We start from the raw sequence: 27,158 nt of genomic DNA on the forward strand, positions 1-27,158 counted from the left end.
CTGTGCCTGTTACACTGAATTCATTTTCCCTTATATTGTTCCCCACTCGAGCTTTGGTTCCTGGGATGATTCTCAGTGCTGGTACCTTAGCTAATAAATTCTCTTCTGCATGGATGGAATGAATTCCTATCATATTTCCATTTATTAATGGAATCAAGCTGTGTCACTTCTTCTGAAGACCAGCTTTATAGATAGGTTTGGAAAACTACAAGCAACATTTGCCTCACTTGAAACAAAGAAAGGAAAAAAGCAAGCCAAGGGATGTAGCTGCATGTCTGCCCATGAACTCTCTGGTTCTTCTATCACCACAATTAGAAAATAGACCTGTCTGATGTACTGGAGTTCCAGTAATGAAAATATGCTAAATATTACATTGCACTTGGCACATTGTATCAGTCATAATGCAGTGTTAATGGCCTCAGTTGTACATGCACAGTCCTTCCTGTTTATGTGAGGTAGGCTGCTTGGGTTGAAGGCAACGTTTTCTGTGTTACACAAAATGCTTTGAGATCTTTGCAGTGTTTTTATTTTATCAAGAGAAATACCTTTATCTCCAGGTAATTTATGCAGTCCTGGTGATAGAGCTCCCACTAAGGGCATGAATAAGCCATAAATGAATGGTCTTATCAGAAATCCCTGGCCTACAGATCCTTTTTTAAATGCGTGGAGGAAATGATTTGCAGTCTCACCCTTTAGCATGTCTTGATAAATCTCTCACTGGAACTTTTTTCAGTTTTGTGGCATTTTTTATAGTCTCTCACTGAGAGGCACGTGCAGTGCAGTAGCTTGTCCCAGTAACTGCATTGCTGAGTAGATCCAGTGTGGTTTTGTGCCCATGTGGAGATCCCAAATGCAGAGACCCTCATATTGAGGTATGTCAAGTCACTGCAATCCATTTGATTTCAGAATGATGGCCACCTCCTTGGCTGTTGGGCCGTGGCAGTCTCTCTCATCTAGTTATCTCTAAACACATTTTGTGGGGAGTAATGTCAGACTGGGTTCCATTTTTCCTTTTTTCAATACCTCCTTGGGTCTTGCATTCTCTGGGAGAGCTGCATATCAAGCTGTGTGCTGAGTGGGCTGAATGGGGTTGGGTGAAGGGAGATTTGCATTGCCACAGAAAGCTGTGGAAGGGACAGGTTTTTTTCTCTCTGTATTAGGATTGCTCTGTTTTGTTTTGATTCTGCTTTTGGCAACTGTGCCTGACCCATGAGCTGACCTTGTCTGCAGGGCTGTCTGTCTTGATGGTGCTGGAGGAGCTGCATGTGAAGCCTTGGAGCACCATCTGCGTTCTGCTAACACTTGTAGCAGTGTTGTCTGGCAGCTTCTTCAGTGTTCATAGGGATGTTGAGAGAAGAGAGTTGATCTTTGAGACTTATTGCTAAGAAATCTAGTGGTGGAGATGCAGTTTTTCCTGTCTCTCCATTGCTTGCATCATTACAGAAAGAGTATAAGCCATTTTACTGTCACTGTGGACTTCTACATTTTCTGTTAGATGAGTTTTTTTTCATCCATAGTTGTGGAGGTTACTGAAGGGTGCAGGAGTATAAGAACTAACATTTTGTCTCTGGTAAGTGACAGATCATCCATCAGTTATGATACTTTCAAGTCTCTACCACGTTGTGTCAGGTTCAGAATACTTGCTTCAATAAGGTGGATTTTGAGTTTTCTTTCTAACCTTTCACAAACCTTGACATTAGAAGGATCAATGATTACACATCTGATCCATAAAGACAAGGGAAACATTTAGCTGTACTCCAGTAGATCTGTAACTTTAGTTGACTTCAGAAATAGAAATTATGATCATGACGTTTCTCTTGTAAGTTTAATAACAGTTATCAAAATTTAATTTCAGACTTCAGAATCAGTTCTGACTTTGGAGAAATCAGTGTGTGAAGTACCTGAAGCAATGGATGATTTCTTCTGCAATTTCCTGGTCAGACTGGGAATGTCCAGAACCCTTGACTGCTTCCAAACTGAATGGTAAAATAATTTAAGTGACCATGCTACTTTGGGAATTAGATGCTCAGGATTCAAATGTTTTCAGTATTTCAGGCTATATTTTCAGAAAACTCTCCTGAGTACAAGTCCATCTTAAATGTGTAGTGTTTTTACAAGTAAATATATTCATAGTGAGAATGAGGATGCAAACTCCTGTTTTAAGGACAGACTTTGAGGAAAGCTGACTCCAGGGAGCTCCTAAACAGGTACCTTTGAAGGAATGTATGCATTTCACCAAAATCCAGATATTTAGAAGCCTGAAGTTGTCACCTGAGGCCTTTTGTGAACAGGGAAGAGAAGTATTCCTTTTCAGGGTACAACTCATCTGAGTTCCTTCTGAGCCATCTCCTTTAAGACAAAACAAAGTCAATTCTATTTTTTCTAGTATGTTATGCTCTCCACTGTCTACCAACAAAAACTAAAAGCAGACACAGTGCACAAATTACCAGGGGATCAAAGGAGTCCAGTGCAAAAGGACTGGTATTTCACTTCAGCACTGCCGAGAAATCGTGGTTTGTTATTTTTCTTGCTTTCCAGAACATGAGTGTCTGCTTAAGGATGAGTAGTTTGTTGTATGCTGGAGTATTTGCATCTTAGTTGAGTGAGTTTGTGCATTTATCACAGCTCCCTTCTATTTTAAGTAGCATAATCAAAATATTTGATACTTGGTCATTTTTGGTACATCAGTCAATATAATAGGGTTGGTTTAGTTTTCTTTTTAATTCATACACTAATCAGGAGAGTAAACTCTTGAGCTGTTGCTGTCTTCTTTTTCCAAGCTTTTATGGATTTCAGAAATTTTGTCATACTTTGTGCAAAGCTTAAACATGCAGGTTTGTTTAAGTACACAACTCTTCACTCCCTTCATATATGGATTCCCACAGGATGTATATTGTTAATATTGATTAAAAATGATGTGCAAGGAATGCTGCAAAGCTTGAGAGGGGAGCTGAATTTTTTAGGAGCAAAAGATGACACTTGCCAAAGTTCTGTTAAAATACTCTGAGTTACAAGGTTGCTTTGAATCTGCAGGTTACCTTGGACAAATTCTGAAATGTGGAAATACCTCTCTTTGAATTACTTTGTAGTCAGTCTTTAAACATGAGTTCAGATATTTTTTTTTTTAATAAGGTCTTTTGAAACTGTATAATTTGAAAATTAGCAAAAGTTAGAAACATCTTATTTTTTCCTACAAAACCCCTGAAGCTTTTAAATTTTCTTAGAAATATTCTGTGATGGGGGAATCATTGCTGTCATTTGCAAGGCTCTGGTCTTACTTGTGTTGAGCTCACCAGTCAGGCATTGCCTTTGGAATTAATGATGATCAGCTTTTTGATAGCATAACAATGGACTTCAGTGATTCCTTGGAGAAAGGAACACTATAGTTCTGTATTCTTTTTCAACAAAAGAGCTTACATGAATAGCATTAAGTTTAAAGTTTAACAGTTTTTATGCTAAAAGATAATTAATACTAGACAGATATAAATAGTGACCTTTTTATGAAGCTACGACTTTCTTCGAAGCACTTAGTCTGAATTTATATCAATGGCAAAATTCAAATTGCTTTTTAACAGAGTAAGTGCAGGTCTTAGCAGGCCCTATCTTGTAAATCCTTAGCTATACATATATTTTTTCTCTATAAGTAATATTTTTAATTTCAGTAGTTTTACAAATGAGCTCAGCATGTCAGTGTCTAATCTTGCTGTATTGAGACTTTCTGCATTAATACCTTATTTCAAAATGTTTCATGTTGGTTTGAAATAGATAATTTACAATATTAATGAAAGTGAGAGCAGATTAGTGTACTTGGGTTCCTCATTATGTATTGGGATGACAGTCTTGCTCTCATGCTGTGGTGATCAAGTACTAATGGAATTTAAAATGAGAAATTAATTAATGTAGAGAAAATTTATCAAAAGGCTTGCTTTGAAATTATTGTCTGTCTGAGATCTAAAGGTCACTTAAATTGGACTAAATTATCTGTGTTTATTTCAGAGTTTGGGAAAACATTCTGTTATTCTATCCAGCTGTATAAAATGTGATTTGATAATGTTTCATTTTAAACCAAACCCACTTTTTTCTATGAAGTAATGAATACTTTTATCACACTTCTGGTGATTGGGTTTTTTAAACTTATGTAAGTTGTTTTGCACATAAACTTTTTTCTTCCAGTTATACTTTAATGAACTTTAAACTTAAATTAATTTTTAAATATCTAATTTTCCATTAAATAAATGCTTTATTTTCACTGTGCTCATATCTTAGCCTTCTGTTGAAACTGTAGTTTTGTCATCTCTTTGGATTGTAATTTTCAGTGAGAAGTTCTTGTAAAACCTAAAAGTTGAGATTTTAATCCCTGAGAGCATCTCTAGGTGAGCTGTCCCTTGGTAAGGGGATATTCTGAGTTAGGTATCAGTTAGTTTATCCCAGGGTCTCTCTGCTACACGATTCCTTTGAATTCAAGTTTCTGGGAGTTATAATGTAATGTTTATAGTAATAACATATTTTTAGTCAGTCTGCACTGGGCTGTGATCACAAAATCATAGGTAACCATCTGTTCTTTAGTTCCCAGATTATTTGTTAATTCTAAATAGCAATTCAAGAATAATAACTCAGCAGTTCTGAAAAGCTGAGTAAAATACCTGTGTGTGCAGAGAACTAATTTAATTTCCACGTGTAATGGGAAGAAGTGAGAACAAGAGCTCTTTGGCAGCTGGCTCGGTATGTAGGAGGTCTGTAAGTTTTACAGGACTAGGTTGATTAAAGATAATGAGATTTTCACAGTGCAGTTTGTTGTGTGGTTTTCCATTTCTGCTACATGCACAAAGCATTCATTTTTAGGAGTGTTCTTAGACAAGGGCGTAGTGAGTTTATTGCTATTAATTGTGTTTCATGGAAATTGTCTTTCAGGGTTCTTAGCTCTGCTGGAGTCAAAGTTCATCAATTATCCGTGTTTGAGTCTTCAGGCAGAAATTTGATGGTTTTCATAAAGTGTAGTTAAGGCATTCAGTGACAAGCTAAGGAGCACGTAGAGTTGTTATTTTCTGCCATCAGAGGTGCCCTTATTTGCAGTATTTCTGGTAGGAATTGTACCTGTGCATCAGTCAATGTTTATTTGAAAAAAACAAACAACTAAGCTTCTTTCTTGGTATTAAAGTCTGTTCCTACTGTAATTTACTTAAGAAAATGAAGTGATGATAGAATGAATTTTGCTTTGGATGTGTTCAGTTTAATTTTTCAAAAACCTTTCATCTAGTGGTGGTGAATGTGACAGCTTAATTCATAGGGATGAGCATTCCTAGAACTATCCATAGAATGCAGATAAGTAGATGACTGTAGGAAGTCATTTGGACAGAATTACTAACGTTATGCTTGAGTTTTTTGTGGGATGTTAAGTAAATGTTGCTTGTCAAGTAAGAATCCCTTGTTCTATAAATGCTTTTGGTTTGTGCCACATGATTATGATCAAGGAATGCTGTGCTTACTGGCCTCGGGTTTCAGATCAGCTGCTATTGCCCAGGTGTGGGAGATAGCACTTAATATACTTTGTATTTCTGTCTACTGCTGTTCTTTTCATACTCCCTTATCACTTGGAAACCAAATAAAGCACAGATTGAATGTATTTTTCACCTGAGAAGGCAAATAATGTTCATATTGATCCTTCTAGTAAGTTCTCACCAGGAGCATCTTCCCTGCTGGGGTTATAGTTTTTGTCTGATTTAAGTTAGTTATAACTCCATTCAACCTGTGATGAACTGATGGCATGGCTGAGGTCTCACTCTGTCTGTCCTGTGTCCTTAGCTTTTGCTGACAAACTGCCCCAAGATGGATGGTCCTATAATATGATACTCAGTGAGTGGATTTTCTTGCTGGGGCCGTAGAGATTCCTGTGTTGCTCCCCAGCATTACAGGCTGCTTCAGATTCTCTTTTACTTCTCAAAATCCAAGTCAGTCTGTACAAGTATTTAACTAAAGCAGCCTTCAGGCTTCTACGTCACGGAATCGTGTTTTCTCAGGGGCTGGTAAAATAGGTAAATATTGGTAAATATAATTAAACAAGGAGATGGAAAATAAGTAAACAGGAAGGAATGAAGAAATCTCCCTAGATGAGCTCTGTTTTCCAAGCTCAAGATAATGAGGATCACGGATTCTGAGCTATCTGCAGCTTATTTGAGTACTAAAAAAAATAATCTTGCATATATTTAAACATATAAGATAAAAAGGACAAATGTTATTTGAAAAAGAACATTTGTTTCTGTCTTTTGTTTAAGCTACTTAAAAGAAAGGAAAGGAAAAACTGTTTAATTTTAAGTACTGTATTATATGTCATGACTATTATGAACAATACACATTTTAGAATGAAAAGCAGTAAAATAGAACAATGTGGTGGGATAATACTGTTGTGAATTGTTAATGATCATAGAAGGTAAATGCCTTGAGGTGATAAATATCCTTGTGATTCTACTGTAGGTAAATGGTAGCATGAGAAGGCAGACATCAATAAAGTGAGAAAATGGAAATGTGGAATAAAATCCCTGTTTCTCTTCTCCTAGGTATGAACTCATAGAGAGGGGTGTGCTCACGCTCAAAGATGCTGGGTTGGTTCCAACTGTGTACACCCACAACCAGCAACTGCAGGCTGAGAATATGAGTTTGAAGAAAGATTTGGAAAACTACAAACTTGCTGCCAAGTATGTTATTTGGTTATATTGAAACTTTTCTGTATGGTAGTAAACAGCTAGATAAAGTAAACTCAAGTACTTAGTAAAAAATAGTAGGTGCCTCTTTGTTATGCTGGCTGCAATTATTTTTACTTCTGGGTGACATTTATAATTGAAGTTCAAGTTTCTCTGAGTTCTGTTAGAAATGTAAATCTTTATTTCTTTTGTTTGTATTTACTGGGTCAAAAATAAATTTTAATATCCAGTAATCACAATAAATTGCTGTGGAGAATTGTGAGAGTCTAATAGGTAGAAGTAAAAAATAAATATGTATTTTGTATTACAGTACTATAAATTACAGCTACCACAAACCTTCAGCATAGGAGAAAAATCACTATACACTTTTTTAATTGCAGAAAATCTGTCACTCTGGCCCTAGTGGTAATGGGGTATCAATGTGAATTACCATCTTTCATTATGCTTGTGGGTACATTGTAATAGTTGATTTTATAAGTCAACTGTACTTCAGTCATAAAGAGTTAAAGTATTTAGCCTATGGGATGGAGAGATGTGATAATGAACTCCATGTCACTTGGCCTTTTCTGGAGAATGGTTCATCTGCACGTGAATGTACCCTCAGACCTAATGATGCACTCGATTCACTTTTGCCGGTTTTAAAATACAGAACTGTAAAAAAATAACTCTTATCTTTTTGGTTTTCCTCAAGATTGCTCAAGCTTCTAATTCTCATCTAGATTGTTCCTTTATATGAAAATAACTATTCAGTTCTTAAATAATCATTGCTGCTGATAACGATAATTAAATTATTTTCTGATTATAATGATTTATTACATTTTAAATGAATAAATTAATTGGCCATAGTCAAGTAGTTAAGTAAACAGCAGCAGATATTGTGTAGTTACACTGGGAGACAGACGATATAGAAAACGTTTATTACTTTTATCTGCAGTTTATTTGGACGATGGATATTTAAGGATTGTGTCTCATATGAGTGGGGGAGAGTAAGAAGCAGTAATGCATGGTGAAAGAAGGACATACAAAATGTGACCCTCCTGAAATTTATTACTGTCAGGAGTAATTTCAACAAGTTTTATTGTCTTTTTTTCCCCCTTTTTTTTTGCTTTCTTCTTCCCCCTCCCCACCCCCTGCCCCCTGTATGAAGCAGAACATGCTGTAACAAGATAATCTGAGTGGATTATGACTTGATAAGAGTTTTTCTGGGTTTGTTGCATTCCTACACGACTGTTTAAGAACATACAGCTCAAAAACATTTCACTGTGGTCTGAATGAGCTGTTTTTCTCCCGTAAGAATATCTCTGTACTCCATGGGATGCCAGGAAGCCTTTCTAGCAGATGTCTAGCTAAAAGGCTGGAAGATGACATGATAAGGTGCAGCAGGAAGAAAGCAGGAGAGGGAAAAGACATGGCCCATGTGTTGGGTTCCTGCAGCCTGTCTGTTAAATAAAAGTCCCAACACTCGGCTTCAGTCCATGAAATGAAATTGTGCCCTGTTTTTTCACATTCCAGTGTTTGATGAAAACTGAAGTAGCAATGCTCTGGTTGCAAACAAATGGGTCATGGCCCTGGCTTGTTATTCCAGAGAGGACACTGAGATACAGGGCAGTTCTGCATGACACAAATTAGAAGTTTCCTTCATTGGCATTTGCTGTTACACAGTGCACTTAATCTGCATGTACCTTGTTCAAAGAGTACTAAAACCAGTGCTCCTTTCTCCTCAGAGGAAGAGCTTTATTTTCACAGATTGTCAGCTAAAACTAGAATGGGGTAAATGTGGGTGTGAAACTTGGTTTGTACTTACGGTCACTGCATCACTTTTCACCCTTTTTATTTCAAATAACTTACCAAGTTCTCACTGATACTAATTTTAAAAGTTCAGCACTTGTGACATTCATTTCACTTCAATTGTTTTGAATCATATATGAATTAAACCAGTAGTGTTGCACTGTTGTTGAAATGTGTGAAATGGAGCATTTTTGCTGTACATAAACCCAGCTCATAATACTCTATACTAAATCCATTTAGTGTAGTGACTGTTAACAGCATTTTTTTCCTTGTTCATATATTCAGTAACTTGAGTCAGTACCTTTGCTGTGGTAAAGATAATATTTCAAGCAGGAGCCAAAATTACCTGGAGGACGTTTTGAGTTTCCCTCTTTGACAGAGAATTACACAGAAAACAGAATGCTTAAGAGCACTAAGGAATTGCTGATTTGACTGGGTAGAAACCAGGGATTTGTGAGCAAAGAAAGTCTCATATTTTCCTCTGTGGATTAGTCAGAAAACATTGATTGAGAGCTACAGTGCTGTGAAGCTTTTAATTACATTTGATATTTCTGAGCTTGGTACTCTTGACAACCATCTTGCAGAAAAGAGATGTTATTTGGGACTTAGGCAGTATGGGGGCCCAGGATAAATGACTGTAAACCAATTACCTCCTGCTTTAATGTTGTTTGGTAATTGATGGAAGAGATTTAGTGTCTAGAAGCTAACTGTAATTGTATTTTAGGTATTTTAATACAGTATTTACATGATTGCATGCAAGCAGGTGGGCAGATAGAGTAGATTGCAGGCTGGTTACATTTCACTGTGGTATTTCATTATTTAAAGAGAGAATTAGCTTCACTTCCTGTATACAGTATGTATTTTTTATAGCTTGTCCGATGCCTGAAGGCATCTTGGGATGTCTCTGCATACATTAAAAGAAATAAATATCAGCATAATTCTTTTACTCCATAGCTACCTCTAGTTATTACCTTAAGGTTTGGATAAACTGCACATTTTTATTTAAATTATTTCTAAAAGTGACCATTGTTTGGTGAAAGGAAGCAAAACTAGTTTTACTTTGGTTTGCTGTGTGACACTAGTTTCAAGTACCTTAGGTGTGTTCCCTTTCTTTTATCCTGAAGGCTACAGTTGAGCCCTGGTTGATTGGTAAGAGGTGTTATCTGCTGCAGTATTTCCCCAGTGGAAGCATAGGTATTCTTTCCAATATGCCAGAAAAATCTAAAAATTACTCTGAAAATGCTTAACTCTTATAATAAACTAGTTAATTCTAATTCATTGTCTTCAGTGATGTCTGGTTCTTTAATATTCTAGTAATATTTTTTGACAATAAATTCCAACTTCATAGCAATAGTAATCTGCCTATTTGATGATTTAAAATAGTTTGAATAGCACGTATTTTTGTTTTCCTGTGGCCAGACCCTGTGTATTGCCTGTTTATTTAGATGTGTAGTTAGACAAATGTTGTATCATGTTAATTGTGTTAATCACAGGGACTGTGTGATATTTGTAAGCTCTTTAAATGTTTAGGGACTTATTAGGTAGATGGAATGAAAATTGTGTACAGCTTTTGCCTGAGGAGCTCACAACATCAGATAGGAAGCATAAACATTCACAGGTACCTTTCTGTCCTGATTTTTGGGAGTACACTCACAAATAAATACCCAGCTTATAGCCAAAGTAATGGTCAAAACATAAAGCAGTCCTGGAAGTCATATTTATTATTAGAGTTAGTGCCAACACCAGCAATAAAATCCTCAGCTGATCTCCTATTTCTGTGCCAAAATCTAACTATTCCTGCACATATTTCTCCACTTATACAATGGAAAAAACAAAGTGCACACTTTTTGTGTTGAGCACCATATTTAAATGCATCTGTTTCATTTTGTGGTGCATTCAGCATGTTTGCTACCAAGTGTCATGTAACCTAGATAGAGTAAAAGCAGGGGGGTTTGTTTTCTAAAACTATCTTTATTTCAATTAAAATTGTAGGGCTACAACTTGCAGCATCTTCAGAGCAGGGCATGGAACTTACCTTTGAAAACCTGCTTGGATTTATTGGGCCCTGTCCTCTTCTGCTATTTTTATGGAAGTACTTGCTGGAGAGAAGTTTAGATGGAGAGAGCTGCAGGCTTTGACATATATCTTAACTAAAAGAAATGGATATTGTAGTTGCTATGGCTGGTGCAGCATCTTTTACTCATGGAACAAGCCACCTGTGAGCTCTGATGGGGCAGGTTTTGTATTCAAGGTCTTTATGGCAAGTCAGGTTTGAGCACGGCATCGTGATGGAGCTGTTTCACAGAACTGTCCTGAGACCACTGATTCATTTACCTCTCAAATGTTTTGCTGCTCGTAGAAGCTTGAGCAGAATCATTAATTTGTGCCTTGTGTCCCATACCAATATCCTGAGTTCCTCTGTTTCACAATTCCTGGTGTTTGTGCCGGTGCACACACAATGTGATGTGTGTGCCCACGGCTCCTTTGAGCTTCTGTGCTTCACTGTGCTCTTCAGGTCTCTGCTACAAGCAGCAATTCTCTTGTAAATGTACACATATAAAGATGGTAGTTTGTATAGGTAATAAATATAGCAAATGCATATACAGCAAATATAAATTACTTGTACAATTAAATATAATGCACTGGCAGTTATGGACGTTCTCCCTGGACCTGTGATTTTGGCATACTCCCATCATAGTGGTTTTGCTAATTCTTCAACTCCTGTTGCAGAGGAAGTGAGCTTTTATTTTTGCAAGAAGCAAATATCTAATTTCTGTGCAAAGTGATTTCAAGCTTCCTTTGCAATTAAACAATTCATCTACTAATCTTTCCTGCCAAACCCATATCAGTGAAGGCAAGGAGAAAATGTACTGTATATATAGAGAGTGTTTTCTTTTATGTTTATGGAGTGGAGCATCTCAGGGTGTCCCATGGCTGTGTGTAGAATGTGCTTAGAGAATAACAGGTTATCAGTGTGTTTACAATTAATTTTGAAATGGATTCCTTTTGCTTCCCTCTGTCCCATCCAGAGAACACTTGGGTACAGGTTACAAACATGATTGAAGAGAGCCTAAAACTTTTCTAGCCCAACTTTTTCCAGAAGACTCTCCAAATGTATTTGCAAGGCTGCAATACAGTTACCCTTCTGTATGTGTCCTTTCAGCATGTGCCAATGTTGGGCTCCAGATGTGATGTAGACATTAAGAAATCAGTATTTTCAGTATATTATCAGTATTATGAATACACTTTCATGCAGGATTTTAAACAAGAGTATTGTTTTCTTATTGCCTGTAACTTGAATATGTACATCCATGAAACTCCTTGTGTTTAAAGTTGACCTCAATTCTGAGATTTATAATGCCAGAATCCTAATGGATTCTGTCTAAAGGATCTGAGGAAAGGGGAAGAGCTCCCATGGCTTTGTGCCTCAGCTGGCAGCGAGAAGACCTCAAAAGTACATGTTCTCCACCACAGAGTATATTAGCAAAAACTTCCAACTTGGATACAGTAGGCATGTGCACATCTGACAAATAATTCTATATCTATTCAACATAGCTTGATGTAATTAATAGGACTTCTCTTGCATTTTCTGTTTTTACACACAGTAAAACAAAAGAGGCTCTCCTGAAAATGCAGAAAGAACGAGACTTCCATCGGATGCACCATAGGCGAGTGGTCCAGGAGAAGAACAGACTGATTTGTGATATGAAAAGGTAAAAAATAATCTTAATTGCTACACATATAGTATTAAAGATAATGTCTTGAATTATTGCCTGGCAGTGAGATAACACTGTGGAATTTGAAGTGCATTTAGTTAATGTCCTGGTAAATAGCAGTTTCATCCGACTGTTCTGCCACATTGCTCAAAGAATTTAGAATTATTTTTTGGTGTATCTTCTATGTTGTGATGTGGCATTAACAAATACATAGTATTTCTAGTAGTTGGAAATATAAATGAGATTTTCTTTTACCGAGATCTTTTGCCATGAATATGTAATTATATTTTTTTTGGAACCTTTGCCCATTTTAAGGGTAACTGGTATCACACAGAGTTCAGAACCTTTGTATTCATGATTCCCATAATTGGCATTTTCTGTTATCTTGAACTTCCAGTATGAAACTTGCTATGTTGCTTTGGTTGCAAAGAAATCCAAACCAGTCCATTGGTACTGAGTTATAGTAATTTCATTTTCAAAAATAAGCTGAGTTTAGAATCTCTTCTTTGCACATGTTTATACCAGCACTTGTTTTAAAATAACACTGGGGAGTGGGTTACATCTTCAACTCCAATTAATTCACAGAGTTTTGTTGGTACTGTTGTCAATCAGTGCATGTGATGTCAGCTGTGTGTTCTGCATGTTCAGCCTTGAAATGCCAACATGTTAATGCAAGAGAGCACTGATTTGTCCCCTCTAAATCAGCTTCTTGCAGAATGCAGTGGTTTTGGAGCTGTGTTATGTGTTTCTCTTGAGAGATTCTATATCTGAGTCTTCTGGTCTGAGGAATTAAAGTAGTTAAGTATTCTCAGTGTAATATGCAGTGAAGAAAGAAATACTGATCATAGTCTGTTTTGTCTAGATGAGGATCTTATTTGGTAATCAGATAACAGCTGTAATTCTCTTTCTTCCAAAGAAATACCATCCATCTGCAAGAAAACAAATTAGCAGACATTATTGTGCAGTGTGTGTATGAAGGATTAAGAATAGGTCAAAATTAGATGGGTTGTTTTAAGATACAACCAAACAAGCTGTGAACCCTCTTATCGATCTGAGGTTTTTTGCTGTTTTTTTTTCCTCTGTGGTCTTGCAGTTGGGTGGTTACATACTCAATAGCTTTGCTGTCTCCTGTGTGTCAACCTTTTGGAACCTCTGCTCTTTCATTTGGGGAGGGGAGAAGTTATGCAGACACAAATCTCTGATTTCACTCATCTGTGAGAAATAATGTTTTCCTCCTCTTGTCCCCAGGCTGAAGGCACATTATGCATCCTATGAGCCAGTGCTGAAGCAGCTGTCTGAGAAATATGAGACTATGCTGAAGCAGAAGATGTTAACTAGTTTGGAGAGAGACAAAGCAGTGGGGCAGGTAAAACTCTGCTGAACACCACTCACAGGGCTGTAAGGAATGCTTTTGCTTTTTACTGGGTAAATAGACAGGATATTTCTGATAAAACAACCCACTTATGCAGTAGTTTGAAGCAGAATATTTTGTGGTTTCACGGTATTTGGTGAAATGTTAACATTGAATGTATGTGAAACTTTGGTGCCACGCAGGAATTGTTCTCAGTCTGTGCTTGCTCAGTGCTGCTCTCCCCGAGTCAGCCACGTGCAGACCCTGTTACACTTTCTGTGTGGAAGCTTAAGGAAGGGTGTGATAGTTACACAGATTCACATGCTTCCATCTATACCTTTGGAAATAGCTTGTTTAAACTTTATTACTGTTTATCATTTTATTTTTTCCAAAATATATCCCAGAATGACCTACTGGTTTAGGAAAAAAATACATTAAGAGATCAGAGACAGTTTTTCTGTCTGGAGTGGAATAATAGAGTAGTATTTTTATTCCTATAATCTTATCTGATATATGGGTTGGTATTTGAGATATTCTGCCCCTTAGGCAGGAAGTAGTATAAGCACAGATAGGATAGATGAAAAACAGAAAATTATCTTGCATGTGTTTAACTAATATGTTGTTTGTACAAGAAAAGAAGGGGGGGAATAAAACCAAACATACCCTAAGCAAATGCACTTCAGCAGTAGCATATGTGGGTAATGTAAAAGGAATTTACCATGCTTGGACTTGCTTCTGATAGTCTTCATCTCTCATTTCCTCCTTTCCTCTGCCTCCAATTTTTCTCAGGTCACCCGAGGGCTTACTTTTAAAACACTGAGAATTATATGTTTGAAATTTCAATAAATAAAAGCAAATGCCCTATAGAAAATGAAAGTTTACTGTCCATATGGAGTTATGCTGAATCAGGAGTACAAAACATTGAAAGTTCCAATGCTATGAAACTTCAGGGACATATGTAAGACTTTTACAGACATGAACTTGTGCTTGTTCCAGAGCAGTGACTGGTTGTAACACGTAACACCATGTTTTGTGACATTTTGTTATGACAAAGCTGTAGGTCATAGTGTGCCATTAAATTAGAGATCGATGCAGTGACAGCAGTGGCTAAAAGTTGCTGGTGTAGTCAGAGCCCTGGTATTCTGTATGACTGCTTTGTTTTAGTAGAGCTGTAAAAGTGAGAGATTCTGGGTGGTTGGATTTTGTAGCATTGTTTTCCTGGGTCCTTCCAAAATCTTGAATTAGGAGTAATTTTCATAACTTAGAGACAATAATCAAAAGTGAAAAATGATAGATGAAATTTATTAAGTACAAATGCATAAATGGTGTGTGCTGTGAATAGATTCCTCAAAAGCAATGTTTTCACACTCCCTTCTCTTGTTCTTTCTCTTTTTAAAATTAGGTTACAGGTTTGCAGGCTGTGTTAGAAAATTTAGACTCCGGAGGTGTTAAGCAGATTTCTGAGGCAAAAGGTAAAATATTCCCATCACCAGGCTCAGACTGGTCATGGGTTTTGTGTTGTTGTGATGCATTTCAAAATCTGGTGTAACAGTAAATCAAAAATACTTGCATTGTAAACGTTTTATCAGCTGGCCGGGTGTCGGAGCAGCAGCTTTGTCATTTGAATGTTTTATTCTGAAATGTCTTCACTAAGGAGAGTGAGACTGCTGAAGGCATTATGGAGTTTGTAACTTGGAAAGGACTTTGCCCTAGGAAGCTGTTTTGTGTCTGGTTTTGTTATTGCATCCACTAATATCCCCCTTTTTGGGGAGTGTATGTTGTTTCTTATCTCTCTCTTAAGATGGTGCATATGGGCGTCTGGAAGCATTTTGAAAATGCTGGTGTTATGAAATCCAGCCTCTTATTTTAGCATGTCTCATTTTTACAGAAGGTTGCTAAGGTGATATAATACCTTCTGGAATAATATCTTTATCTGTATGTTACTGCACTACTTCCCTGTGTAAATATTACATTACTTTTTCTAACTCCATCAGAGGAACCTGAACACCTCTGTTTTCCTAAGTAAATGAAGGCCATGCTATCACATTCTTTGAGAGCATCACTCCCACCAGTAATTTGGAACCTATTTTCCCATTGCAGCTACATTTGCTAGTAAGATAAGTCTCAAAAAACATCTGGTTTCTTAAATTCTCCTGAAAATAAATGCGATTATGAAAAGGGTAAATGGTGAGCTCCATGCTCTGACAACAAAGTATGTATTTACCTGCTGTAGTCAGGAGCAGGACTCCCATCAGAGATTGCTGTTTATTTGAAATAAGAGAACCCTACAAATATTATACAATTTCTAGGTGAAGCATTTGTTCCAATTGGGCCAATTTTAATATCTGTTTGTTTCGTGGTTTGTTTCATTAGTTCCCATGTTCATGAAGTTAACTTCTTTTTGTGTAAAATTCCTCTAGAAAAGACAAAGCTGAGAAAAAGAATAGTAACCACATAAACATGTTTGGTTTCTTTTTGTGTTTTTCTGTTTGTGGTTGAGTGAAGAGGCTTAACAAGCATTTCCCTGACTATTAAAATAGACTCTGGCTTGAGGATATATAGTGTGGGTTCTTTCCCATGCTCGTGTCTTACAGTGTGGATGCCCCATCTGTCTCCTTTTCGTACTAAACATACTTTTATTTGTTGTTTGAGTGATTCTAAAAACTACTCTCTGGCTGTTCACTCTTGTTTATTCTCTGAAAATCTTAAGAGCACTTTATAACACCAAAAAGTGACAAGCAGGGGAGCCACTTGATAAAATAATTACATGAAAAGCCCCTTGTCACTCAGTCTCCAACATAAATTAAGCTCATCAGCCACCCGCACGCTTGTACAAATCTTAATTTGCTTCATATCTTGGGTATCATAAATTAATCAGTATTTCAGTTCATTTCTTTTCAGTGTTTTGTCCTCTAATAGTACATAATTTTTATTGCACTCTGTAGGTCATACTCATGTCTCAGTGGGTGATATTGTCTCTTATCCAAATACTTTCTGCTGCCTCTTGAAAGATGATCATGTTCTGTTGCCTCTTGTTTTTTTTTATTCCTCAGACAGTATAAATGCAGCCTGGAGAAACAAGCAGTGCCTGGATACTGGAGAAATGTTGGCTTACTTTCCTCTAAATTTGTTAGTTTGGAAAGAACTGGTGCTGTTGCAGTTGCAGATCTGTGCTGTAAGCAGACCTACAGCTGCATTTTTTCATTGCTGTCTCTTCTGGGCTGACTCTTGTGCCCTGGTGTGTTCTAGTTAGGAGACAGTGCCTGCTCAGAGTGCCAAGTGATCCTTGGCCAAGGTGAGGTGCCTTTGCTGGCCAGGAGTCTGCTTTCACTGCAGAGCAGAGCCTGCAGGAGAGAGGGTGGCTGTGCCCAGCAGCAGGGATCGCCCTTCACTGCTCCTGATGCTGCTCTGTCCCACAGCCTGCTGTGCCTGCAGAACACCTGGAGTGCTGTCTTTGGCTCAAGGGCACTGAGAGTGGCTTTTTGTTGGTTTTAGGTTTGCTGAATTGGGAGGTTCTGCACATCCAGTCCAAGAAAGCTGGAGAAAGACTTTTAACAAGAGCGTGTGTAACAGGACAAGGGAGAATGGCTTCAAACTGAGAGAGAGTAGGTTTAAATTAGCTGTTAGGAAGAAATTCTTTACTGTGAGGGTGGTGAGGCACTGGAACGGGTTGCCCAGAGAAGCTGTGGCTGCCCCATCCCTGGAGTGTTCGAGGGCAGGTTGGATGGGGCTTTGAGAAACCTGGGCTAGTGGAAGGTGTCCCTGCCCATGGCAGGGGATTGCAGCGGGATGGGCTTTAAGGTCCCTTCCAGTGCAAACCGTTCTGTGACCGTGGGTTTGGTTTTTTGCTTGGAGTTGCTTTTTTTGAGTGAGTCACATGGTGCACAATAAAGAACAAAGGAAAGCTTCTTGATATTCACCGTGAGTTTGCACTGTAAATTCATGTCTGGCAGCTAGGTGGAAAAAAATTAACAGTATTTAATGTTAAATTTAGGTCAACTATTCTGGACTTTATTACTCAGGCATTTGATGTAGGAGCTTTCAGCCTGATGCATTTCAAGCAAATGAAGAGGATAGGAGAGAATCCACAATACAGAGCATGTAATTTATTTACTAGGAGTTTTTTGCTGTCTCATTGTCAGGCTGCTGTTTGGTTTTGTACACAAAACCTTCAAGAGAAAAACTTGTAATAATTTTTAAGAAACCTAAAGAAACCTGAGTTTTATTTCCTAATTCTTGCCTTGCTTGTTTCAAGTTGATGTGAAGAACATGTAGTGGTTGGAGAGGAACTAGTTAACAGTTCAGGTGAGGACTTTGTCCTCTCATGGACTGGTTCTCTCTCTCCTATGATCACTCAGAAATCAGCTGTGAAAGAAAAGTTGTATTTTGAGTTCAGATTACTTCTTAAAAAGTAATTTTGGATTTTTTTTTAGGAAGATTTGCGTTAAAAACTATTTTTGTTTTAAATCTGATCCTTCCTGATATGGTAGCAAGCTCATACATAGAGGAATCTAATTACCGAAGAGAGAGCTGATATTTTATTTAGGTTATTGGTGTATATTAACAGAGCTCTCACACTGTTACTTACGGATCAAAACACAGTGTTAAGTGGTGCTCTGAGAAAAGACCACCTTTTCCTGCAGGAATTAAGCAGCGTTGATTCTGGGTTTCTGATAAACCTAAGTGAATGCTGCTGTAACAGCTGGTTCTATAAACATGTTATAAAACTGCTACTTGCTCAGTACTCTTCTTGTATTTCCTAAAAACAACAGCTCCTTATTTATTACCCAATTATATTCAAAAGTTGAACTCGATGAGTTTCTTTACTCATGGTTGAATTAACTCATTGCTGAGGCTGTTAACTGTGCTTTTCCTTTCTTTTATCTGATGCAATTGCAGTTAGAAGGTCATGCTAAAAGAAATTTAAAATGCACCAGTTGAAGTGCTTGGGCCTGTTTGTCCCCATTCCCTGTACAACACCACCAGAATAGAAAGTGTGTAAATGTAAGCTGTTGGCTTCTTAGTGCAACAGATCTTAGGAACTTGTTCCTTTTTTTTGTTTTGGTGATAGTTATTGAGTTTTAAAGCTCTTCAGCTGTCATAACTCTTGGTTTACGTGTATTTCAAAAGCACCAACAAACCAAATACTCCATGAGCAACATGTTAGTAGATAGCAGTTACTAAGTGAGTAGAAAGTGTTTGATATATAAACCAATTTTGCTGTGTACCATTCCTTAGAGAAAGTAATTATTCAGGGTATCTGTGACAGTAGCTGTAGCTTTTAAAGCAGTGAGAATACAGATGTTTTGTTAATCCAGACACAGTTCTTTCCATTAATTCTAGCTTTACTCAGGTTGGGCATACAAGGAGGTTTTGTGTTTGCTTGATCTGCTGTTTTTGTCTCGAGAGTGGAGGGAGTGGGATTTTTTTCCACCTTTTAAGTCAGCAAGTTTGCATTAATAAAACCATTTCACAAGAGCAAGCATTTGGAATTGGGTAGTGTGAAGTACATTTGTTTTAATCTGGATTTTAGTTGTATAATGTGTTTTTTCAAGCAGAGATTTTTTATTTCCCGAGAGCTGGAGGGATGTAAGTGCCCAAACACTGTTGGAATTCAGTGCTACATTTTTTTTCTTATAGATCCATGTACATCTAACAGAGCATTGCAACAAGATACAGGGATCACAAAGGACTGTATTGGACATGTGTGAGCTGCCAGTACAAGGACTGTCAGAGAACAGTGTCCTTTCTGCCAGCTCATGGCAGATGCATTGTATTGTATTCTACATGGGCTGTACTCCTGCTCCTATTCCTTTCAACCTCTTTGATTTACAGCTGTGTTACCTGTGTGGGATTTCTTTGAGTTACCAATTCATCAGTAATTCCTTGTTGGAAAGGTGGGTTGGGAGACAGTGCAGGGAAGCGAAAGGAAACGTGGGCTGTAAATCAGAATAATGCATTGGTGATGGATATTGGATAGGATGTGCAGTGAGCTGATATTCCTCCTGGTTCTGTGGGACGTGAAAGAATGCTCCCATTTCACTGTGACTCTCTCTGTACTGCAAGATTGCTGCATTTTTGGGGCAAAGCCTTGGGTACCCTTTGAGTAAGCTAAATCAGATCAACCCAAAATAATTTGTGGAGCAGAGCTACATGTGGTCTTGGAATACTTTATATGGATGGGACACTAACCTTAATATCTCTTTATTTAAAATGGTATTTCTTTGATAATTTCACATGTCTACCTAATATTAAGTAAAGAGATCTTCCAAAAGAGTAAGTCAAAAGCATTCTGATGATATTTTTGTTGGTTTTATTTTGTAGTCCACGATTGTACAAGGAAGAAAGACTTTGAAGGTCCCACCCAGAAAGCTCTTCGGGAAGCCAGGCAGCAGAAAATCATTGTTGCTGCAAGTTCTTCATCTGATCCAGTCAAAGATGCAGAGAAGAAGATGGACAAGAGAGACCTGAAGGTACATAATGTTCTTTCCAGTTGCTCAGTGTCTAATCCACTTTAAACTGGTACTGAGCTGTGGTGAAAGATACCTGTCCAATGTGTTTAAAAGAAGCCATACTTAGTAGAAGTAAATAGGAAAGGTAGGTAACAAGTTGATTTTCATTATGAGTTCTTATTGCAATTAATATTTCAGGGAATTGTAGGAACTCTGATTAGTTGAGGCTAGCAAGATACTTTTTGAGAATCTGATGTAATCACCCTGCAGAGGAAGAGCATTGGCTACAAATGCTTCTTGCTCTGTTATGTTTCCTTTGTAACTTGAGAAATCCTGATCTGTTCTGTAGTACTTGCAAACTTTTCAGGCATTTCAGACTGTCTGTTCCAGGTGGGTCTAAAAGGTACATCATCTGGGAGACTAAGGGCAGAAAATCAGTGATTTCTTAATGGTCAGAGCTTCTAAACTTGAGTATACCAGAGCTATGTTACTGTTTCGGTTTGGAAGTTGTGCAAAATCAGAATTAGTTAACAACTGAATATTTTTCATTGTGGAAAGGAGTTGTTTGCTTTACTTATTTTATTCCAATGGGTTTATTTATTGAGGTTGCATTTTTTGACAATATAACAGTGGGGTTTATTTTTCCAGATCAGGGTAAACATTTGAATACCTAAAATTTCATAAGCCCTTGAACCTGTTTCATTGGCATATTCCTGTTTGAGAAGTACAGTTAGAGTTTAAACTGTGGGTTTTGGGAAGGAAAAAATCTTGACTTGATGCTGATATAGTTGGAATCAGCTTCAATCTTTGCTTGTCTTCACCAGAGTATGATCATGGTAATTTATTTTTGTTTCTATTTGGTTTGCAAGAGCATTTCTTCTATTGGCAGTGCACCTCTCCACTGACAAACATACAATTGTATTTGTTTTTCTCCATTTCCTTTCTCCTGAACCTCGAAATTATCTATCCATCTATCTATTTGTCCACCTATTTGTCTATCTGCTGTTGCTTTCTGAACCACTTCTCACCACATATAGGAAATAATTCCCTGTACTGTCTCCCCACCTGTTGGTATCTGAGTATTACTGAGGCACCTGCCAGCCAGTCCATCTCCACTTTCCCTGGTTTTCATTCAGTGGTTAAAAACTTCCATCTTAAACACTCTCTTCATTTTGACTTGTGAACAGATAAAATTTCCTAACCCAAGAAATAATAATTTTTTCATTCCTGTTTCTACTGAAGTCATCAGGATTTTTATAGTAAATTTCAGTGGAGTTGTGCTTCACCCCCAGAATATAAACTCTACCCAGGCAGTGAGCCTGCCTGACTGTTTCTTGTTCTTTGAAATTCATGAACACTGCTAGTTGACTGGTTCTGGCAACCATCTGTGTTGCTGCAGATCTTATGTTTCCCAAATGAGTCTTACCAGAGGCCCTGATGTCTTTATTTAATCAATGGATTAGAAAAATGGAGTAGTTCCAGAAATAAGACATCAGAAAATACAGACATGTTTGAATGTACTAGATTTTCCCATGGCTAAGTGATAATCTAAAACTTGAGGTGTGAGATTAGCATCTCTTCCAGCAATGGAACAATAGTTCTTTTTCACTTCACATTTCCTGGATCTATTATTTCTAAAAATTTTCTTTTCCTAGTAAAGGATACTGCCTTGGACAGTGCCATGAATTATTGCTTAGGCTGTTAGAATAAATGGCAGAGAGGGAATGATGAGTTTGTAGAGTGCAAGAGGTGAGATAAAATTGTGTTTAAACCAAAAGATACTCACAGAACTCTGTCCTTTAGTGTGCATTTATTGAACTATGGTTCTAATACAACTTATTTTATTAAAATAGTGCATTCTTATTCAACAGTTTAGTTGTCTGAGTATTTGTTCCTGTCAAAAGGATGAGGTATAAATGACTTCCTTAGATCAATTGCTGTGGTATTTGGAATCAGACTTGTGTGGAGTCCCATCTGCTTTGACCTATATCAAAAGATCTTTTAAATTCTGCTGTGTCTTATGTGACTTACAATGATTCAGCGTGGGAATGTCTTCATTGAAGAGTGTGCCATTAATAAGTCTTGTTTTTCTTTACAGTGATGAAAATAACACTTTAAATTTTTTATTGAGGAGGGTAAAATTGATTTATACGTATTAAGATTGATTCATTTAAGTTCTCTTTATAACTACATAGGAAGTGAGAGAGCATAAATTGGTCAGTTCTTGGAATTCAGGTGAGGAATATACAGCAGAAATAAATGCCATTAAAAAGTCTTATATTTACACAGTTCATTTATGACAAAATGGAGAAAACAGAAGATATGGGAGATCTAGGTAAAATTCACTGTTTAGTATTGTTTAGCTCTTTTCATTAAATGTAGGTGAACATTTAGAGTTCAGAGTGAACCCTTAATCCAATTTTCAAATGTAGGCATTTTGATTATATCATATTCAGTAAAAAGCCATTATATTGTCATGGGATTGTATCCTTGAGACAAAATTATAAATGTTTGCATTAACTGTACTGTTACATAGGAGTGAACTATGGTGATGGAAATGATTTAACATCTCTTTTTGTCTTGTAGCTAAACAGTGATCTAACAAATGCCTGTGCTTGAAAGTAGATGCAAATATGACTCATAGCTGAGCAAGAACATTTGCTTCAAGGACAGATATATATTGTGTTTTTGTAATATCCTGTAAAAGCTGACACATAATTTAAAACATAGGGTCCCTTTTGATGTGAAGTTTATCAGTGAAACAGTGAAAAAGCAACTGGATTTTTTTCTGAGGGAATGTATTATCATGATTTTACAATCTTTGTGACAAGACTCAATTAAATTGTACAGTAACAGGCAATTAGGCTAAACTATTTACATATCTGGTTCTTAATAAGCCAGTATCAATAGCATAAATATTCTTAGATTAAGAATGTGTATAGAATACTGCTTTAAACATTTAAATTAATTAAAATGCACTCGCAGGTCATTAAAATTGTAGAGAACTTTTTATAATGGGAATTTCATTATGCTCTGGAAATATACTTTCCCTATTTTTATATTTTCATTCTCTCAGGTTCCTCTCAGAGTACATTCTAAATTTGATTGTTTTTATTAATTATTAGCAGGACAATTGCAGGTTCTTTATATTCACTAAATTATATTTCTACATATAATATATTACAACCTGGTTTAATTTTCTGCAGTTTTTCTTGTGTAAAATTTTCTCTAAAGGTGCACTGGACATTTCTGGAGTTAATTCATTGTCTATTTCTGTGGAACAGATTTTGAAATTAGGGCCACTGTGTGTATTAAAAATACAGAAGTAAAATCAAGTGATCATTCCAAATAGAGCTTTTGTAATTAATAAGATTTTTGGATTGAAATATCACATGGACACATATATTAAACCCAAGCTTCTCCTCAGTTCTGTGGAAGAAAGTATACAAAATTTACAAGAACTGCTGTTTCTGTGCTCTCAAGCAGAAGGGAAGCTGAACCCAAATGATTGCTTAATCAGATTATTGAATTGAATTATTTGAATATAAATTAGCACAGGCGTACTGGGGACAGAATTGGAAAGATGAGATCCCAAAATAGTTAGGAAGGGTTTTAAACGAAATAATCATTTTGTGTTTGTAATAAGGTGGCTAAGAAAGCACTGGGTTGATATTCAGAGAAGATGACTGACAGATGGTACTGAGAATGCTTATTCCTCCAGTCCTTCCCTGGTATGATAAAACTCCAGACACGTAGCTCAGAAAATTAATACCAGTTATGCAGATATAAGACTGCAGTCTAAAGAAGGGAAAAGCATAAAGTAAAAGCTAAGAAATAAAAGAGATAAAAAGTAAAAGCTAAGAAATGATAGACTAGACAGGATAACTTAAATTCCGAAGGAAGCTGGCAGTGAATAACTGAAATTGTACTGAACATCTGCAAAAAAACAGGAGAAGAAGTAACTGTGAAAATGGATTTGCAGGGAAGAAGTATTTCAATCCACTCTAAATTGCATCCATAGAAGGATAGGAGGTCTGGATAGCAGAGAAGCAGTAAATGTAGTACCTTTATCTTATTCTTAAGATATAAGAGCTCTTCTGTTTTTAGAAAGGCTTTGGGTACTGTCTCACAGATAGTTCCTGTGAGAAACTGTAGAAATTTGACCTGACAGAAATTTTTCTAAATTAAGGAAAAATAGCTTAGAAGTTTGCAGATGTATTGAATAGGCATTTTGCTGGGCTATATTGTCATTAATGACCTGGAAAATGGAACAGAAAATAAGCTGATAAAACTTACAGACCAAGTGACCTGGGTTTGGTGGGGTTGGAATAGCAAGTGAAGCTGAGGATAGGAGTAAAATTCCAAAACTGTCCTATTGGAGAATTGATCTGAAGAAATAACATGCAATGTAAGAAAAGGTACAAAACTCTGCCTTTAAAAAATGATCCAGTGCACAAATACAGATCAAGAAGATAAGAAAGTGTTGATCAAATGGCTTTTAATTAGAGTAGCCTCTAGGGTATGTTGTGTAAAACAAGCTTAACATGACTTGAAAATGCCATAATATTGCTGAATAGCTGAAAGCTATATTGCAGTGTAAACCAGGAATATTGCATGGAGGCTGTGGAATATTCCTCTTGCTTTGTTCAGATGGCACGTGGCTTTGGCTGCAGGTTTGTGTTCAGTGTAATCACAGCTCCTCTGGAGACAAGGGGAGCATCTACACTAGAGCAGTAACAATGATTAGAAATCCATGAAAGTGTTCAAAGGAAAGGTGAAAAGTGAAATTGTGTATCCACAGAAAAGAACCCTAAGGGGAGACAGGATGCATCCTTAAAATAGAATTGTTTAAAAAAAAAAAGAAAAAGACCAAAAAATATACCAAATAACAAAACAACCTGTTAGCACAAGAAGTAATAAGGTAGAAACTCAATAAGAATGGTTCAGATGACAGATTAAACGATTTATGGTGGTAAATACAGTGAAGCACTGGACTAGATTGCCTGGGGGCTTTGTGTTACTGGAACAGGACACACAGATTTTTCTGAGGAATAGCGTAGGTCCAGTGTCCCCTTGGGAAAGGGGATGTACTGGCTGACCAGCAGAGGCTTTGTTTAGCTGCCTAGCTGTCATATTCCCCCAAAACTGTCCTGAAGGGACTCAGCTTTCAGCCTTGCCTTGAAACAGCAGGCCAATTTTGACTTTCTATTGAAGAACAGCAATATCAAAGAAATTATTTCTAATTCCCATTAGACTTGAGGGCTGGGGGAAGGGTCAAGACTCGCATTAGTGCCTGTAGACAGGGAAGCAGAAGATGTGCCAGCCAGCAAGGGTCGATTTGGGAAGTACTGAGCGTGCCTGTGGCTCTGGAACAGGGATGGCAACGTGTGGCTTCATGTCCAGTGGGATTGGCCTCAGGTGCACAGAATATATATCCTCAGAATATGATGCCTCTTTCCTTCTACATAAGGAATTAATGTTCTGTGACTCAAATGTTAAGAATATGATCCAAGATTAACTGGATGTAATCTAAAATGTGTTCTTTAGTTGGCTTTGATCGAATTTAATTTAAAAGAGTTACATATTTTGTAATTAAGCAGTTCTGGCTTGAAAATGGTAAAAAGAAAAAATTCCTTTTTACATGAAATCCGTGCTCTTGTTTTAATTTGTCTATGATATTCTGTAATGTAATAGATAATGTGATGATAGCTTTAGTTTCAGGCTTTCCCAGATGTGTTCAAAGGTGACAGACCTACAGGGAGAAAATAAGAAAATGCTTAAGAATTTTAACTACAAATAAAGCTGTATAGGTAATACTCATATAGCTGCAAGACCAAATTGTAGACAACTTATATATAATTTTTCATCCATCTTTGCAGCTTTGTTAAATCAAGACACCCAATGCAGGAATTTCTAGAAATAGATTGATACTTGGAGCCACTGGTACTTGATAAAATTACTTCACAGAGCATCCAGAGGGTTTCTTTGTGCTGAAGAACAAGGCTTATTTTGAGCCATTGCACACTGCCAAGAAATAAGGTAATAACAGGCCCCCAAGACTGAAAACCAGTACAGAAAGATGTTGGGAAGTAGGATGCATTTGATCCTAATTTTAACTGTACGTATGCTTTGCATATTTATATATTTCTTTCTGTCCCTGAGTGTAAATAATGACAGATTTTAGAATAATAGTCTGTCTTCAGTGAGACACTTGCTATAATCACTTGCAGAAACTACTGATAATAAAATTACTGATTTTTAGGTGCAAATGGTTTGATTTCCTGGAAGAGGGACCTACTGAAATAATATTTAATTTGAAAAAAACTACCTTTGAGTGTTGCTGAGATGATGTAAAAGATAGGAAAACAATTCCATAAATGTGAAGAGTTTAAAATGTTTGTTTTCCTTTACTTTTCTCAATAGCTGTTGCTGTCTTCCTCAGAACAGACAGCCCTGTTCAAGGGGGAGAGTTGGGAATTGTGTTGTTGCTTAGGGGTTTCCTTTACCCCACAGGCGTTCCTGCAATGCTTTCCATCATTCCCTTTGGGATTTATGATAGGATTTGGCTGTGCAAGAGTTAAGAGGGAACCTGCCAAGAGCACAGGAGGCTCCATGCAGAGCACCCGCAGCAGGAGGTGGGTTGGTGCTTGGACAGCTCTTGGTAATGTCAGCAGTGTTTGGCATTTGAGACCAGAATTGAGTAATTTCATTAACTTGGGACTAATGCTTTGGTTTCCCTTCAATTAAAGTGTCAAGACCTTAAAGTGTCTCTTGGAAACCATTTGGGAATTTTGTGGGGCCAAGGAGAGGAGTGGTTTCGTTGTGCTTGTTTCTTCTCTAGCAGGTGTTTGGTACTTACAGCCACTGATGGGGATTCTACTGGTACAGGATCTCTAACTGGGCCATTCCAATGATCTTTTGAATGTGAAACTTCTGCCAAGATCTCTATTACTTTAAAGGAAAGAGTCACTAATTAGAATGCACTGCCCAAGATATGAGCGGAGTTGGGTACCTTGGTTACGACATTATTGATGCAAACTTCATTTCACTTGAGAAAAGTCAATGGTTTTTAGGAAGGGATTTTTCTTGTGTGAGAGGAAAAATATCTAAGTTCCACGGAAATCTGTTTCAATTATAATTTTTCTATTTTTTT

General features: G+C 37.1%; 1 protein-coding gene across 8 annotated transcripts in view; it reads left to right on the forward strand.

Moving 5' to 3' along the window:
• The window catches only part of LOC113965119 (von Willebrand factor C domain-containing protein 2-like), a 426,515-nt gene that overhangs the window by 6,824 nt on the left and 392,533 nt on the right, over positions 1 to 27,158 (forward strand). For 6 of the 8 annotated variants that reach the window (XR_003533445.1, XR_003533446.1, XM_027678036.1 and 3 more), the window contains exons 4-9: positions 1,856 to 1,983; positions 6,555 to 6,692; positions 12,092 to 12,199; positions 13,451 to 13,568; positions 14,956 to 15,025; positions 19,878 to 20,026. Coding sequence is in view for 6 of the 8 variants with exons in the window: in XM_027678036.1 (XP_027533837.1) it covers positions 1,856 to 1,983; positions 6,555 to 6,692; positions 12,092 to 12,199; positions 13,451 to 13,568; positions 14,956 to 15,025; positions 19,878 to 20,026 (711 nt within the window). In the remaining 2 variants the exon portion in view is untranslated. Of the gene's footprint in view, positions 1 to 1,855; positions 1,984 to 6,554; positions 6,693 to 12,091; positions 12,200 to 12,907; positions 13,001 to 13,450; positions 13,569 to 14,955; positions 15,026 to 19,877; positions 20,027 to 27,158 lie in introns of those variants that run through there. The other 2 variants (XM_027678051.1, XM_027678038.1) reach the window with 2 other exon arrangements.

The sequence above is a fragment of the Neopelma chrysocephalum genome, unplaced genomic scaffold (genome assembly GCF_003984885.1).
Source record: "Neopelma chrysocephalum unplaced genomic scaffold, ASM398488v2 Primary Assembly neopelma1_44, whole genome shotgun sequence".
Classification (NCBI taxonomy): Eukaryota; Metazoa; Chordata; class Aves; order Passeriformes; family Pipridae; genus Neopelma; species Neopelma chrysocephalum.